Source organism: Bos grunniens, chromosome 21 (genome assembly GCF_055505025.1).
Source record: "Bos grunniens cultivar Pamir isolate PY7600 chromosome 21, Bosgru_T2T1.0, whole genome shotgun sequence".
NCBI classification, from domain to species: Eukaryota; Metazoa; Chordata; class Mammalia; order Artiodactyla; family Bovidae; genus Bos; species Bos grunniens.
The window spans coordinates 56,252,681-56,266,705 of NC_141185.1; the positions used below are offsets into that span (position 1 = coordinate 56,252,681).

Below are 14,025 nucleotides of genomic sequence, written 5' to 3' on the forward strand. Positions count from 1 at the left end.
AATTAGTATGTTTTGATGGAAATGGTCCCTTTCACCTATGCTTATTAAATATTATAAATAAAACATCTTGTAGAATATCTGAATATTCAAATTAAACTGAATCCTCCTTTTGGCTTAATGGTTAATATTAGGTGAAGAGGTGTTGGATTTATAGGAAGGTCCTTAGGGTATTCTCAGAAGAACTTAACATTTTGGTGTCAATAATGTCTACAATAGATTTTATAAGATAAGATTGCTTATTGTATTTTTCTGATTCTGTACATTTAGAAGTTTAGAGTAAGTGAACCACACTATGTCATTGATAACTTTTGTTTGAATTCTGGGTGAATGCTGCAGTTTCATTCATTGATAATCAGTTAAAATTATTTTCAGTTACTATTATGGGGTGTGGCAGACTTTGATAAATGAATTGATTATATTTTCCCATTATATAGAGAACAAATGATATTTCAGCTTTTGTTTTTTGTTTTGGTGAGAAAATGTTAATCACGCCATATTTGTAATTAATGGCAAATACCAGGATACACAAGTCAGTGATCAATGGAGATGTATTCATTCTCATTGGCTGATTTGAGTTGGTTGGTTGGTTTATATAGATCAAAAGTGGAATTTTGGATTTTGATTTTTGGTACAAAATTGTCTTTTGTAGAAAGTATGGAATTGAGACTGGGTTTTGTTTATGGATTTTACATTTACCTGGGTGCAGATTATTGCTTTCGTTGAGTATAAATCTAAAGTTGGCTTCTCAGTGAGGCAAGGGTGGTATTCTGGCAGATAACGTTGAGTAAGGAAAGTTGATTGCTTTTGGATGTGTGAATGTTTTCTTGGGGTGCTTGTTGAGAAAGTTGAATAATTTGGTTTTGGCATTAGTGATTTTGTTTACGTAGATGTCATGGTTTTGATATGTAGGAGATATGTGACATTACTTTGGTAACTTTTCCATCAGATATGACATTGTTACTAGTTTACCATTGTTGAAATTGGTATATACTTAGAATTTGATTTGGAGTACAAGGGGATGGTTGAAATACATGTGTTGGTTTTGGAGGTGGAGTTTCTTGGGTTTGTTTTTTCATTGGTAGTTCCATGCTCTTGAATTTAATACCATTGTTCTGCGTGAATCAGTATGGTATGAGAATTTTGGGGGTATGGTTTTGGCAAGGTTGTATAATGGGTTAAAGAATCTTGTGAAAATACAAAGAAAAGTTGAGATTTTTGAATAAAAACTAGTTGCATTAATTTTTGCCCTAATGCAACTGAACACTAGGGAGGCGCTCTTGTGCCCCTTCCTTTCAGTTGGGATGGAAAATTCCCCCTTAAACTTAATCCTTAGATAATTTTTAGGCTTCATAAGGAAGGCAAAACTTGAATTTTAATTTATGAAACTGAGGTTTTGCTTTTATTTAGAAACCATTTTACCATGGTGGGGGTAGTTTTTAAAAAGATTAGTACTTAAGCTGAGCTTTATATTCTCCCAAGAATTATCCCTTTTTCAAAATGGCTTGATAAAACACCACTTCCTGTCCAGAGAGGAAGTTATTTTAGCTCAAGGACTGAAATATTTAGCAGATCTTTAGACAAAAGGAACAAATTACATTTCTCTCTGGCTTAAAAAGGGTGTTTGAGCCAGAGGGGGTTAAGAAACCCTCCCCCCTCCGCCTGATGGGGTGGTCTGGAGGGGCAGGGAGGGGTGGGGGTAGGGGTCCTTAGGCTCCCTGGGATGGAGGATCTTTTTTTTTTTTTTGGTGGAGATGAAGGGGTGGGTCTATGGTACATCACCTGAGTTGTGGGGTAAATGTAGAGAGTGTCAATCAAAGGCAGAGCTCAGAGCTGGGAAGGAGGCTCTAGATGGCGGCTGTGCCTTAGAGAGAGCGCGCTCAGCTCCCTGCCTTCGCCTCACTTTACGCAACTTTCCCTAACTTTCGGGCAGCCTCAGGGGGCCCCCGCAGCCCCCTGCCTCTCCTAGTGACTTACTGGGGTCGATTCGAACCTTTTTTAGGGAGAAAAGCAGCTTTTGGGAGCTTTCTTTTCGTGCCTTGTTGGAAAGAAGCAGCCGTACTGAGAGCCCAGGTCGTTGTTTTTTCCAGCTTAGAAGCCATGGCGCACCTCCATTTTTGTGCGCTCTCCTAATGAGGTTTTTTTTCTTCCGGACCCGTTTCAGGATTAATTGTTGCTTTATTTTTTTGAACAGTTAACATATTTGAGGATTATATTATTTATTTTTTGCTTTTTAGCGGAGAATTTTGTTTTTATTTTTAATTATTTGGGATCTGATATTTTTCTACTACTAGATAGGACTCTTGCTTTGGACCTACTACATGGATCAGGTAAGTTCACGATCATTAGTGGTAATTTAAAAGATTTACATGTTTAAGTTTGCTCTATTTTCTGTAAATATGTGAAATTCCTGGATGACGCAATAAGATACAGAGATTGTTATTTGTATCCAGTGTGTTACTTTGAGAAACTTTCCTTATTGATAGTGATGATTCCCTCTGTTCGGTTTATCATGTTTTTTTTTTTTTTAAGGAAAAAATAGAAATATTTTGTTTTTTGGTGTTTACCGCCGTTGTGTTATAACAATATCGTTACATAGTCAGGACTTTGTTCCTGATAATAAAAGCCATCGATAGAAGCTGGGACCTTACCTTTCTTTCAACTTTTGACAGTAAATACCTGGGCACAGGACTTCAAAGCAAACACAGATTCCCCCTCCCCCTTAATATTTAAGACTTAAAAGATGATGAGAAATAAGGACAAAAGCCAAGAGGAGGACAGTTCGCTACACAGCAATGCATCGAGGTATGAGCTATCAACTTTCTTCCTTTTTTCTTTTTTTTGGGGAAACCTCAGCTTACATTGTTTACCTTGACAGACAAGGATAGCTGTCTGTTTTATTTTAAGAATTTTACTAATTTGAGTTCGTTTTTTAAAGCGTGACCTTGAGATTGCTAATATGCCACACCCTAATTTTTTGGTAGCAATTTATGAAAGTTAAGTTGTGACTTAAGGCCTCTTACAGCAGTCAAAAGGTAAGGTACCTTTATTCAAGGGGGCCTTTCCTGCAAACCACAGGTTTTTTGACAGTAAATTTCAGTTTTTAGGTTTTCATGCTGTGGGAAAATGACCTTGTCGGTTTAGCCATTGCTGCATTGCACCATTTTACATACAAGGCAAATTTTTTCTTTTGAAGAATCTAGGATACCCAAACTAGTAACTGAAGGCCATAGAGGAGCCTTGTGGTAGTAAATTATAGTAAATAGACATTTGAGAAAGTTATATGAATGAAAAAATGTACATTTTAAAATGAAATGGCAAAAAGGACCCTTTGACTGATGCCTCTCAGTTTATATTTTTATTTGACTCTGTTTCTTTTGATACTGTTGACATTTTAGGAAATTTTGATAAGATTTAATCAAAACCTTTACTCTTGATGGTTACAGTTCCTGCATTTATAAAATCAAACCTGTGATCACAGAAATCTTGGAATATGATTAATATGCTTCTGTTTTGTGTGTGTTACTGTGATTCTAATTGTTTATTTTATATTTAAAATACTTTAAGGTTTGCATTTGTATGCTTATATTTAGACAATTTTCTCTGGTTGGTAGATGTAGTATTTTATCCTTGCATTTTAGTTGTAGCTGCTTTAAATTTATTGATTTATTTCGACAGAGTCGTCTGGAATGCTTTATCTTCTGAAGCTTACAAATGTTACTGTTTGTTCAAATCATGATTTGTTTCACATTTGTTGGAGTTCACCATATTAGTGACTAAGTAATAAAGCCTCTAAGATATCTTGTTGTATGAAAATCCTCTAAGATGTTTTGTTGTATAATCTGTATATTAATTTTCTAAAGTATGTATGAATACATTTCTTGATGTGTATTCTATGAACTGTCACATTACAGATTTTAAATTAATGCATTTAACAAGAACTTGATTGGTTTATATGAATTTTTTCCCTCCCCAGTTTGCTTTTACTTTTACAATTTTTTATAAACAATATATATTACTAGGTTAGTGATATGAAAGTTTTGAACATGGTTTATTTCTAATGTTGAATTCTTATTTGTGTTATAAGACTTAAAATATTTTCACCCTTGCTTTGAAAAATACCTTTCCAAATTCTTTTGCAAATTGAATTGTCACATAGTTTGGATTACTGTCTTTGAAATTGAATTACCCGTGTAATTATCTAGGCAAGATTTAGGACAGAAAACTCGTGATTCTAAACTGATTTTTCTGAAAAGTGATGGTGACTTGAAGAAATAGGAATCCCCAGAAATCTTTGACAAATTATTAAAGATTCAATACCTAAAATTGGTACTCCCTTGAGTGTATGATTTGCATATTTCACATGGGTTCTGGCTTTCTCATGCAAGGTTTGTGGTTAACGTCATTGACCAGACTCTGCTTTCTAATTTAAAAAAATTAAATGGTTTTGTTATTCTTTCATTAATTTACTCTGACCTGGAGAACGACATGCAAGTTTCCATGCATTTGTGTTCTGGTTATGGGGTTGCAGCTTAACTAGGAGCATGCACTGTACTTTTGAATGTTTTGTCAAGTATATTTTGGTTCATACACCTGATGAGTGTCAAATATTTGAGACACCTTGAAAAGAAGATGGAGTTTTAAATTACTGTTCCCCCTAAATTGCATACTGATACATGTACATAATTATGACATCACTTCCTTTAAAAATTGTAAAGCTAAGAGAATGTTAGTGATGTTTTATTGTAGTAAATTGTTATTTTTAAATGAGCTAAAACTGTGACTTACCACAGCTAGTACTTGGTTCCTTAATGCTTCAGAATTTCTCCATAAGGACCTAGTTTCAATGGCACAAAGTCTAGTGTTTGGGGAATATTAGAAAAATCACTTTTGCAGCCTGAGCCATCAGAGGAAGGGAGGAGTTTGCAGGTCAAGTAAACTTTTTGGTCTGTGAAATTACTTTAGGACCTGGGAGAATTGAGTGTGATCTGTTATTTTCCTGTTTTGGGAAATAATGGCAATACTTAATAGTCATTATGTAAGTTTGTTACTCTTTTGAAGTTAATGCTTAAGTATAATGTTAACACTTTGTATGTCATGGTTTTTGAAGGTTAAAAGTTCACTTTCAAAAATGTTTTGATTTGGTATCTAAGTTTTAAGTATTTGAAACAAAGTTTTAGGGATGGACAGAGAAATGAGGATCACACACTTACCTAAGACAATTCGCAGTGGGGGTGACTTCAGTAATAAAATAATGGGAAGGGAAGGGAAGGAAAGGGCAAGTGAGTGGGAGTGTGCACACAAAGAGCTCTGTGTTCTAGGACGCTGCGTTTTGATTTTATCATAAAAGTTTATTAAAATTTATCTCCAAACCCTCTGCCTTTGAACCAGATTTATTTTGATAAGCTGAGCTGCGGGCAAAATCTGCTTTTTAAATCAGCCTTTTAGTTGTCGCTCTTAAAAGGCTGGTGATGGTTAGAAATTGGCATAATGCAGTTGCTTGTGAACTGGAACAGGGAGTTTTTTAAGTGGCAGCCATTTTATGATGCTGATAATAATTATGAGTCGGGATTTTTTTGAGAAGACTGAAAATAAAGCAAATTTAAACCTGAATTACCAAAACATCTGCCCCTCTCCTCCCTTTTCGTTCTTTGGTACTGAAATAAAGGGCAGCTTGGTAGTTAGCGCAGGCAGCAGTTCTGAGTCCCTGGCATCTTGGTGCAGGTCCAGCTCAGTCACAAAATGGCTGTTCCTTTGTGCCGCAGCGCTGACAGACATACTGCATTGCACTGTGTACTCGCCAAACAGCAGGAAGTTGCCGTGCGGAGTTCAAAGGCCGGCCGGCGCCGTCGCCGACTGCTGATTGGCTGTGCGCGCGCCTGGCAACAGCGGGTCAACAGCGGCGGCCTTCGGGCAGGCTCCGCCCCGTGACGTCACGTCCCTCTCCACAGGGAGGGGTGTACGCAATGACGTTAGGTTGCGTGCGCAGCCTGGTTCGTTCTTTTTCGCGGAACCAGCCGCCAGCTGTGGGGCACGGGGGGTGGGGAGGGGCAGGGACGCTGGCTGGGACTTTCCGGTGGGCGGCCTCTCCCGGCGACGTCCTCCGCCCTGTCCGTGGCTGTCTCCACCCTGCGGCGTGTGTTCTTTGCCCAACCCTAGGAATGGTTTTCCTGATTTAGAAGCGGCTTCAGCTTTTGGAGAAAGTGAAGGACCTGCGTGTTGTTTTTACAATTTTCGTTTTCCTTTCTCATATCCTAGAGGGTTTTTTTTTTCTCTCTTTCTCTTTTTTATTTTTGTGTGTGTGTTTCCTGTGGAGATTAGTGAGTTTGTAACCATTAACCAAAAGCGTTTCACTGTTAGGAGATATTTTTAATTGAAAGTTCGTTAATGGTGTTACAGCTGTTTTAACACATGGCTCATAAACAAAGGGAAGATTATTTGAACTTGTCCCCGTGCATTTTCACTTGGTACCAAATATTTTCTCAATTGACATTTGATGGAGAAAAACTCAGGTCAGTATGTGCAAAGTGATTTATTTTTAAGGGATAATTAGGTAGAAAATAGCAAGAGATTTTCACCTTCTTAGTAACTATTAGTCTACTAATGTTAGGTTAACAAACGAATACATCAGTAGCCATTCATTACTATAAACAAATGTTAGGAGACAAGTCTTTTAAGTGTTAGAGCACTTGCTAAAGAATAGTGACTCCCGAAGCATGTGCAATAGTGGAATTCCTTGGTAAAATCTTAGGAAACTTTACCCGTTCTGGAAATTTTAATTCAGTCCTGGCAAACTTGTTAAAATATTACAATGATGCTCATAGTCTGCCTTTTTAGCAACCCTTGCAAGGATTTCTGGTTAAAAAAATAATCATAGCTTACCAACCATGACTTTATAATTTGGTCATAAGTAATGAATTTAAGCACAGAGGAAAAACAGTATTGGTCTGTACTCAATACTGTAATCATACCCCGGTGAAGAGTCTTTTCCCCAAGCTTTTGGGGGTGTTTTAACAGTAAATGGAATATCAGATTGTTGGCAATAGTTAAGATTTTTTTTTGTATAGAGTAAAATATACTTCCAAAGAGATGTGAAACTCCTGAGTGCAGGTAGAAATGTTTATCTGGGCATATCATGAATTTTTTTCTGAATCAAGTTTGTAGAGTAAAATTCACTACATTATTAATTGGTTTTGTAGATTCGCATAGTCTTTGTTCTTTAGGAGGAATTGTTGAAACTTTTAGGTGAAATTGGGTTTTCAGTTTGTTTTATAAACTTGTTCATCAAATATTCTGTAAATGATATTTCAGTTATATGCTCAAATATATATGATGAAAATTTTAACAGCCTTAGGGACAAGTACTTAGAATTTGAAGATCATTAACATATTAGCAACTTAAGGTGAATATAAAACAAGTAGAAAGGTTTGTTCTTCCTATATTTTGTGATTGAGTTCTGGTTACATTAAAATTTTATTTGCTAAATGCCCTAAATTAAAAGAGAATTAAGTAACACTGCAGTTGTGTTCTAGAATGTAAACTGCTCTGTAGTAGATGTCATAGATACTACTCTGTGAATTAAAATGACTATTATGATACATCCTTAGTCTCTGTGAACTATTTGCATGCTACTTGGAACCAGTTAATTTATTGAAGGGAAGTATTAGGTCTCTTCATTGAGCTTTCTATGGATTTTCCTCCTGTGTGCAAAATGTCATGAAATGGCAAGAAAAGTGCTGGTTAATCTTTTTTCTTTCTTTTAGATTCTTGACTTGAAAACCTGCAGTTTCCATTTGATATTTGGCTTTTTGGAGTGTAACATCTTTAGTAAAGGTTAAGCAATTGCAGGAAGGTGGGCCAACTATTTCATGAGGTACTTTAGTTATAAAAATTTTTAGCAAGTTATTTTTTGAGAGGTGAATCTGGAAGTTCGGTTGCATTTTACTCGACAGTATGTGAAACTCACAGATTTTATAATTGGTTGGCTTCCTTCCTTCCATATGGAGTTAAACCCCTGACAATTGTGAGATCTACCTCCTAAAACCACTTATTTCTAGACTCCTGTCCTTTCACACAAAATGTAGCATAGCCAGCTTGTTCCTGACATAAATATTAAGTGACTGCTCTGTGTGACATCTGGTAATTTTATTCTGGATCAGAGCATCAATTTTTTAAGGGTTTTTTTTTTTTTTTGGGAAAGCCTTAAAACTTGGTTGGATTTCTTGAAGAGATATTTCCTTTAGGGAAGAAACAGTGTTTTGTTTTGTTTTTAATCACTCGAGAGTAATTTTGTATACAATTAAAAACAACTGTGTTGCCTTACTTATGCTGCTATTTGTTACTATAGCTGACTACTTCCCTCCTGCATTTCAGCGTGACTGCACATTGAATTCGAATTCATACCTCACCAATACTGCCTGTTACTACGTCTTTGGAACTTGAGTGTTATTAGTATAAAGCCGAAACAACAAAAGTTGACACAGTTCAGTAAATGCCAGTGAGTGTCATATGTTTATTATCAGTGATTTAGCAGTGTTGGAGTACATATTTCATATTTGTTTTATAAGTGGAGGTTTATACGTTTTAACTACCTTCATTTAACTCCCTGTCCCCTCAGACTCCTTACTCCCCTCCCCCTGAACCATTCCCAAGCCCTGCCTCTGGTTCTCAAATCTCATCTCTATGTCTATCATTTACTTTATTTTTGAAATATAATTGACGTACAGCATTATGTTAAGATGCTTGGCTAACGTCACCTTTTTTGTTACTTTAGTGATAACTTTGGAGAGACCTCACAGTTTGGGGCGGGGGGTCTCCTCTTTATGAGGAGAATGTTGCAGAAAAGTGATGAGGCATCACTGTGATGATAGTTGTGATTTTATACCCATGTCAGTTCTGATGGGTCATTTTGTGATTTGTGGCGTCTTTAGCAGTTCCTTCTCCGCCTGCCCTGGCGAGAGCGGGTGCAGTGATGAGCGCTAGTGCAGCATTGAGGCTTCCCTGCTGGCTCCGTGGTAAAGAGCCCGCCTGCCATGCAGGAGACACAGAGACGCAGGTTCCATCCCTAGGTGGGGAGGATCCCCTGGAGGAGGGAATGGCAGCCCGCTCCAGTATTCTTGCCTGGAGAATCCCCTGGATGGAGGAGCCTGGTGGGCTAGAGTCCACGGGGTTACAAAGAATCGGACACGGCAGAGCACACAGGCATGGTGCAGCCTTTACTTTAGTACAGACGACTTCTCTCAGTTTAGGCCAGTGAAGTACATTGTTGGAATTTTCTGATTTTTGAAGTGTGGATATGGGACCTCCCTGGCGGTCCAGTGGTTAAGACTCAATTCCGCTGCTGGGGATGTGAGTTCAGTTTCTGGTCAGGGAACTAAGATCCCCCGTGCCTTGCAGTGCAGCCAAAAAAAAAAAGTGTGGATAATGTCAGTCTTCATTGGGTTACAAAGATTAAATTATGTAATGCTGATAAAGTGCTTAGCAGAGACACTGTTAGGTTGAAAGTACTCAATAACTGCAAGCCACTAGTAACACTTTATTCCTCATGTTTCATCTTTCTTTTTCAATACTTTATAAGTTCCTCTTTAAGAGCCAGGTCGCCCCTGAGGCTGGTGGCCAGGCCTCCCACAGGAGTCAGTTGAGGCCAGTTAGGTTAAGATGATTTTAGAAGGCAAGATCTCTTTTAGTTCGTTGAAACCTTGGGTGTATTTTGTAGTTAATCCTAGGATTTTTTTTGCTTGCTTTTTCCTGAGAACCCCAGCCTTCTGAAGGGAGCGTGTGAGTCTCTCTGGGCTAGACCAGCTTGTGTTGAGTCATAGTCTTCTCGCAGTCACTCTGAGTAGAGGCCTTGTCTCCTCCTCCCTGAGCTGGTGTTCACTGCCCCGGTCTACCCTCTGTCTCGTCTACATCTCAGGCTGTGCCAGAGGGAATGATTCATACCAAGGTGCAGTGCTGTTTGGATATAAATGTAACTGCTATAATATTTCAACAAATGTCAGATTGGCTGTAGGTTGCTTTTACTAGTCAGTCTTCCCCGTAGTGGCACTTAATTTCATTTAACATAACGTGCAGTGTCCAATTTATTCTGTTAGACCTGTAGTCTCATGATTTGTGTTTCCCTTTCCCCTCCTTCCTTCATTTCCTTCACTTTTGGTTTATGAGTTCGTTGAGTTCTGTCTTTTTTTTGTTTGTTTGTTTCTACATCAGACCTTGGAGAGCTTCTAAAAATACCAATGTCCAGCCCAGCCCTTGTGATTCAGTTTTAAAAGCTCTCCACCTGTTTCAGATTTGCCTGTGTTTCCATACATTGACGTGATTCCCCATGTGTTTCAAATCTTCCCATGGCGCACTTGTTACATTCTTTCTAACCCTTCCTCCATTACCTGTCCTGGTTTCTCAGTTGCCTTTTTAGGGCAACTGGCAGTTGGTCTGGAAGCAGTGGGGGATGGGGTGCTAGTAAGGAGGTGGTGTAGGGAAAGAGGGAAAGTTTGCATTTGAACGGCGTGCCAGATCCTGCTGTAGCATACCTTTAAACTGTTCATAGTGTTGGGTTTTTTTTTTTTTTTCCCTTGGCCCCAATTGCTTTAAACTCTTGCTCTGTCTCTTCCTTACTGTGATTGTCTTCTTAAACCCTCTTGTTCAGTTGCTCAGTCGTGTCCTATTCCTTGCGACCCCATGGACTGCAGCACGATAGGCTTCCCGGAGCTTGCCATCCAGCCATCTCATCCTCTGTCGTCCCCTTCTCCTGCTGTCAGTCTTCCTCAGCATCAGGGTCTTTTCCAGTGAGTTGGCTCTTTGTATCAGGTGGCCAAAGTGTTGGAGCTTCAGCATCAGTCCTTCCAATGAATATTCAGGGTTGATTTCCTTTAGGATTGACTAGTTAGATCTCTTTGCAATCCTAGGGACTCTCGAGACCCTTTTAGAGACCTCTAAAAGTTTGGATTGCATAATTGACTTTGAATGCAGTTACATTCCCTTCAGAATTCCTTCCCTCCCCCAGCTGAGGAAAGGTAGCTCAGGGCTGGAGCAGCTGCCCAGGGTCGTCCTGTGAAGCAGTGATTCACGGTCATATTTGTCACCCATTGGTGGGTTGTGAATTGTAACCAGCATTAAGAACGGAATAAGAAAATAGGATATAAAATAAACCTCAAGGTATTGCATATATAGGAGTGATTGCTCAGTCCAGCCATGGCTGGTAATCTTTCATATTGGATTTTTATCTTGAAGGAAAATAACATATGTGGTGAACATTTTATAAGAAAATACCAGAGTCGATTTACATTTTATGGAGAGCTCACTGTGTCAGGCACTGTTTTAAGGAGTTTCGAATGTAGATTTTATTTAGCGTGAAGGTTAGTGTAGCAGGATTGCTAGTGACCTCCTTCCGCTAGCTTTCCCAGGTCTACCGTCCCCAGAGCTTGCCTTTGAACTTCTGTGGGTGGTCCTGCATCCTGCTGAGCTTTTTTATACTAAACATGTCACCCCAATCCTTCAGTTGGGTTGTATACCTAGCTAGAGCGTTTGTCGTTACTTCTCAGATTCGTTTTTGCTGGCTCTGCTTACAGTGTTACACTTAGGTTAAATATCAAACCAGTAGCTCTGATTGTTGAGAGATGTTTCACTGAAACCTGTGTTGATTTATTCTGGAGAAGTTCAGTAATTGCCAATGGCAGTGGCTGCTGTGAGCCTGCCGCTTGTTCTGAGTCCTGGGTATGTGTTCCTCTGAGCCGTCTGTCCTCACGTTGTATCTGTGAGGCAGGTACGACCGTTACTTCTCTGTTGTAGATGAGAAAACTGAGGCACAAGGGCGAGCAAAGGGTAGCCTTGGCTTCAGGCACTGGCAGTTTGGCCCCAGGATGAATTATTACAGATGGGTAAGCGGAAAGTACATAGGTGATTGAAAACGTAGAATAATTCTGTGTTCTGTTTACCTTAAACTTACTAAGAAACCAAAAGATGAAAATCACCTTCTGATGACTGATGGTGTGACTGATGAAGAGACACATTGCTTTTCAAAAGGCCATAAGGCCATACTTTTACAAGAAACGATTCAAGTTAAATTGTTCCGGGAAGTGATTGCCCTGGGGGTAGTGGTGGGTGGGGGGAGGGAGCCCTGCTCTGGAACCTTGCCCTTGCCTGGTTTGACCTTCTCCAGCCACGAGTGCTGCAGCCCATGGGGTCGCAGAGAGTCGGACACGGCTGAGCGACTTCAGTGTCATGCATTGGAGAAGGAAATGGCAACCCACTCCAGTATCCTTGCCTGGAGAATCTCAGGGACAGAGGAGCCTGGTGGGCTGCCGTCTATGGGGTCGCAAAGAGTCGGACACGACTGAAGCGACTTAGCAGCAGCCACACGTGCACTTTGAATTTGGCCAGTTGGTAGACGCTGAGCTGCTCATTTTTCTCTTTTGCTGTTGGTAAGCTTAATTTCCCACTGTAGGCTTTGCATCAGAATCACTTGTGAATTCAAAACACGAAGGCCCATACCTGATTGGATTTTGGGAGGGGAGGGAGGGAAAAGGAGACGGGAGGGGAGAGGAGGGCGTGGAAGGGAGGGGAGGGTGGGGAGGGGAGGAGAGGGATGGAAGGGAGGGGGCAGATAATCAGAATTATGCTCCAGGTGTGGCCTTGTAAAAGCCAGGGCTGGAACAGCTGTTCTATGTGTGCACTAGAGAAGTAGTTCCTGATGGTGGGTGTCAAAAGTCCACTCCAGTTATTCGACCTTCCCATGGAGGTCGAATATGGCTGGTAAGTTATCCTTTAGAAAGGGAAGTGGGTGATGGGTCAAATTCTTGTAGTGCTCCTTTACTCTTGCCTGATTAAAAAGGTCTGTTCCTTCTGAATTTAGCTTTATATAGGCATTTAAGTCCCCAAATCTACTTGCTAAGAATCACCTGAGTTGCTTGTTAAACATTCCAGGCTTGCCTGGAAGTTGTAACTCAGTCGTTGAGGGATGTATGTGTGTTCAGTCACTTCAGTCTTGTCTGACTCTTTGTGACGCTATGGACTTGCCTGCCAGGCTCCTCTGTCCATGGGATTCTCCAGGCAAGAATACTGGAGTGGGTTGCCATGCCTTCCTCCAGGGGATCTTCCCAACGCAGGGATCGAATCCGTGTCTCTCTTGTGTTCTGCATTGGCAGGCAGGTTCTTTACCACTAGCACCATCTGGGATGGTGCCCAGGAATCTGTGTTGACAACAGGCTCCCTTGATTTCTGCACTCAGGCAGGTTTGGGAAATAGGGGCTAATGGGACAGGATTTGGGGTCTGTTCTGTTTCTTTTTAGCTATTGAATTGCAGACAGGACACTCTGAGCTTGTTTCTTTGATAGAAGTTAGAATTAAATAATGATTTAATAAACTAGTTTTGAAATAAAGGACACCACCTCCCCGCACTCCTGCAAAACTTTGGCAGCGTCTGGAGGTGTTGTTGGTTGGGGTTGGTCGCAGTTGGCATCTAGCGGGTAGCAGCCAGGGACCCTGCTAAACATCCTACCGTACACGAGCTTGTCTTTCTGCTCCACCCTTTCCCCAACGGGGTTGTCTGGCCCAGAACAGTGATGGCGAGTGTGAGAAATTGGTCTAAAACAGTACAGTTTTTGCCTCGAAAACTGTTGGCTGTTCTTAAAGTTGGGAGCCCTCACCTTTTCTGTGGACTGGTTTAGGGGCCTCACTTCCTGTGACAGTGTGGGCATAAGTTCCACATTTACTACTGAGGTTAGCAGCCAGGACGTTTAAATCTCTTTTGAACTCTGGAGTTACTGTCTTATAAAAGTCTAAGACACAATTGCCTGAACGTTTATTAATAAGGAAAGAAAAGACTCAAAGGGCTGAAAGAAACTGGTTAAACAAGTTCATCCAGCCTCAGGGTTTAAATAGGGGTAAATACATCAGTTGATACGGTGGATTATGCCTTTGTTGTTCAGTCACTAAGTCATGTCTGACTCTGTGACCCCATGGACTATATAGCCTGCCAGGCTCCTCTGTCCATGGCATTTCCCAGGCAAGAATGCTGGAGTGGGTTGTCATTTC

General features: G+C 40.2%; 1 protein-coding gene across 24 annotated transcripts in view; it reads left to right on the forward strand.

Moving 5' to 3' along the window:
* The first annotated feature begins 1,826 nt into the window (after positions 1-1,826).
* Positions 1,827-14,025, forward strand: part of CHD2 (chromodomain helicase DNA binding protein 2) — a 112,101-nt gene continuing 99,902 nt past the window's right edge. For 8 of the 24 annotated variants that reach the window (XM_086364768.1, XM_086364775.1, XM_086364793.1 and 5 more), the window contains exons 1-2: positions 1,827-2,327; positions 2,670-2,802. In XM_086364768.1, coding sequence (XP_086220894.1) covers positions 2,741-2,802 — 62 coding nt within the window. In that variant the 5' untranslated portion in view covers positions 1,827-2,327; positions 2,670-2,740. Of the gene's footprint in view, positions 2,328-2,669; positions 2,803-5,828; positions 6,510-7,760; positions 7,871-8,370; positions 8,495-12,200; positions 12,745-14,025 lie in introns of those variants that run through there. The other 16 variants (XR_015150121.1, XM_086364778.1, XM_086364784.1 and 13 more) reach the window with 10 other exon arrangements.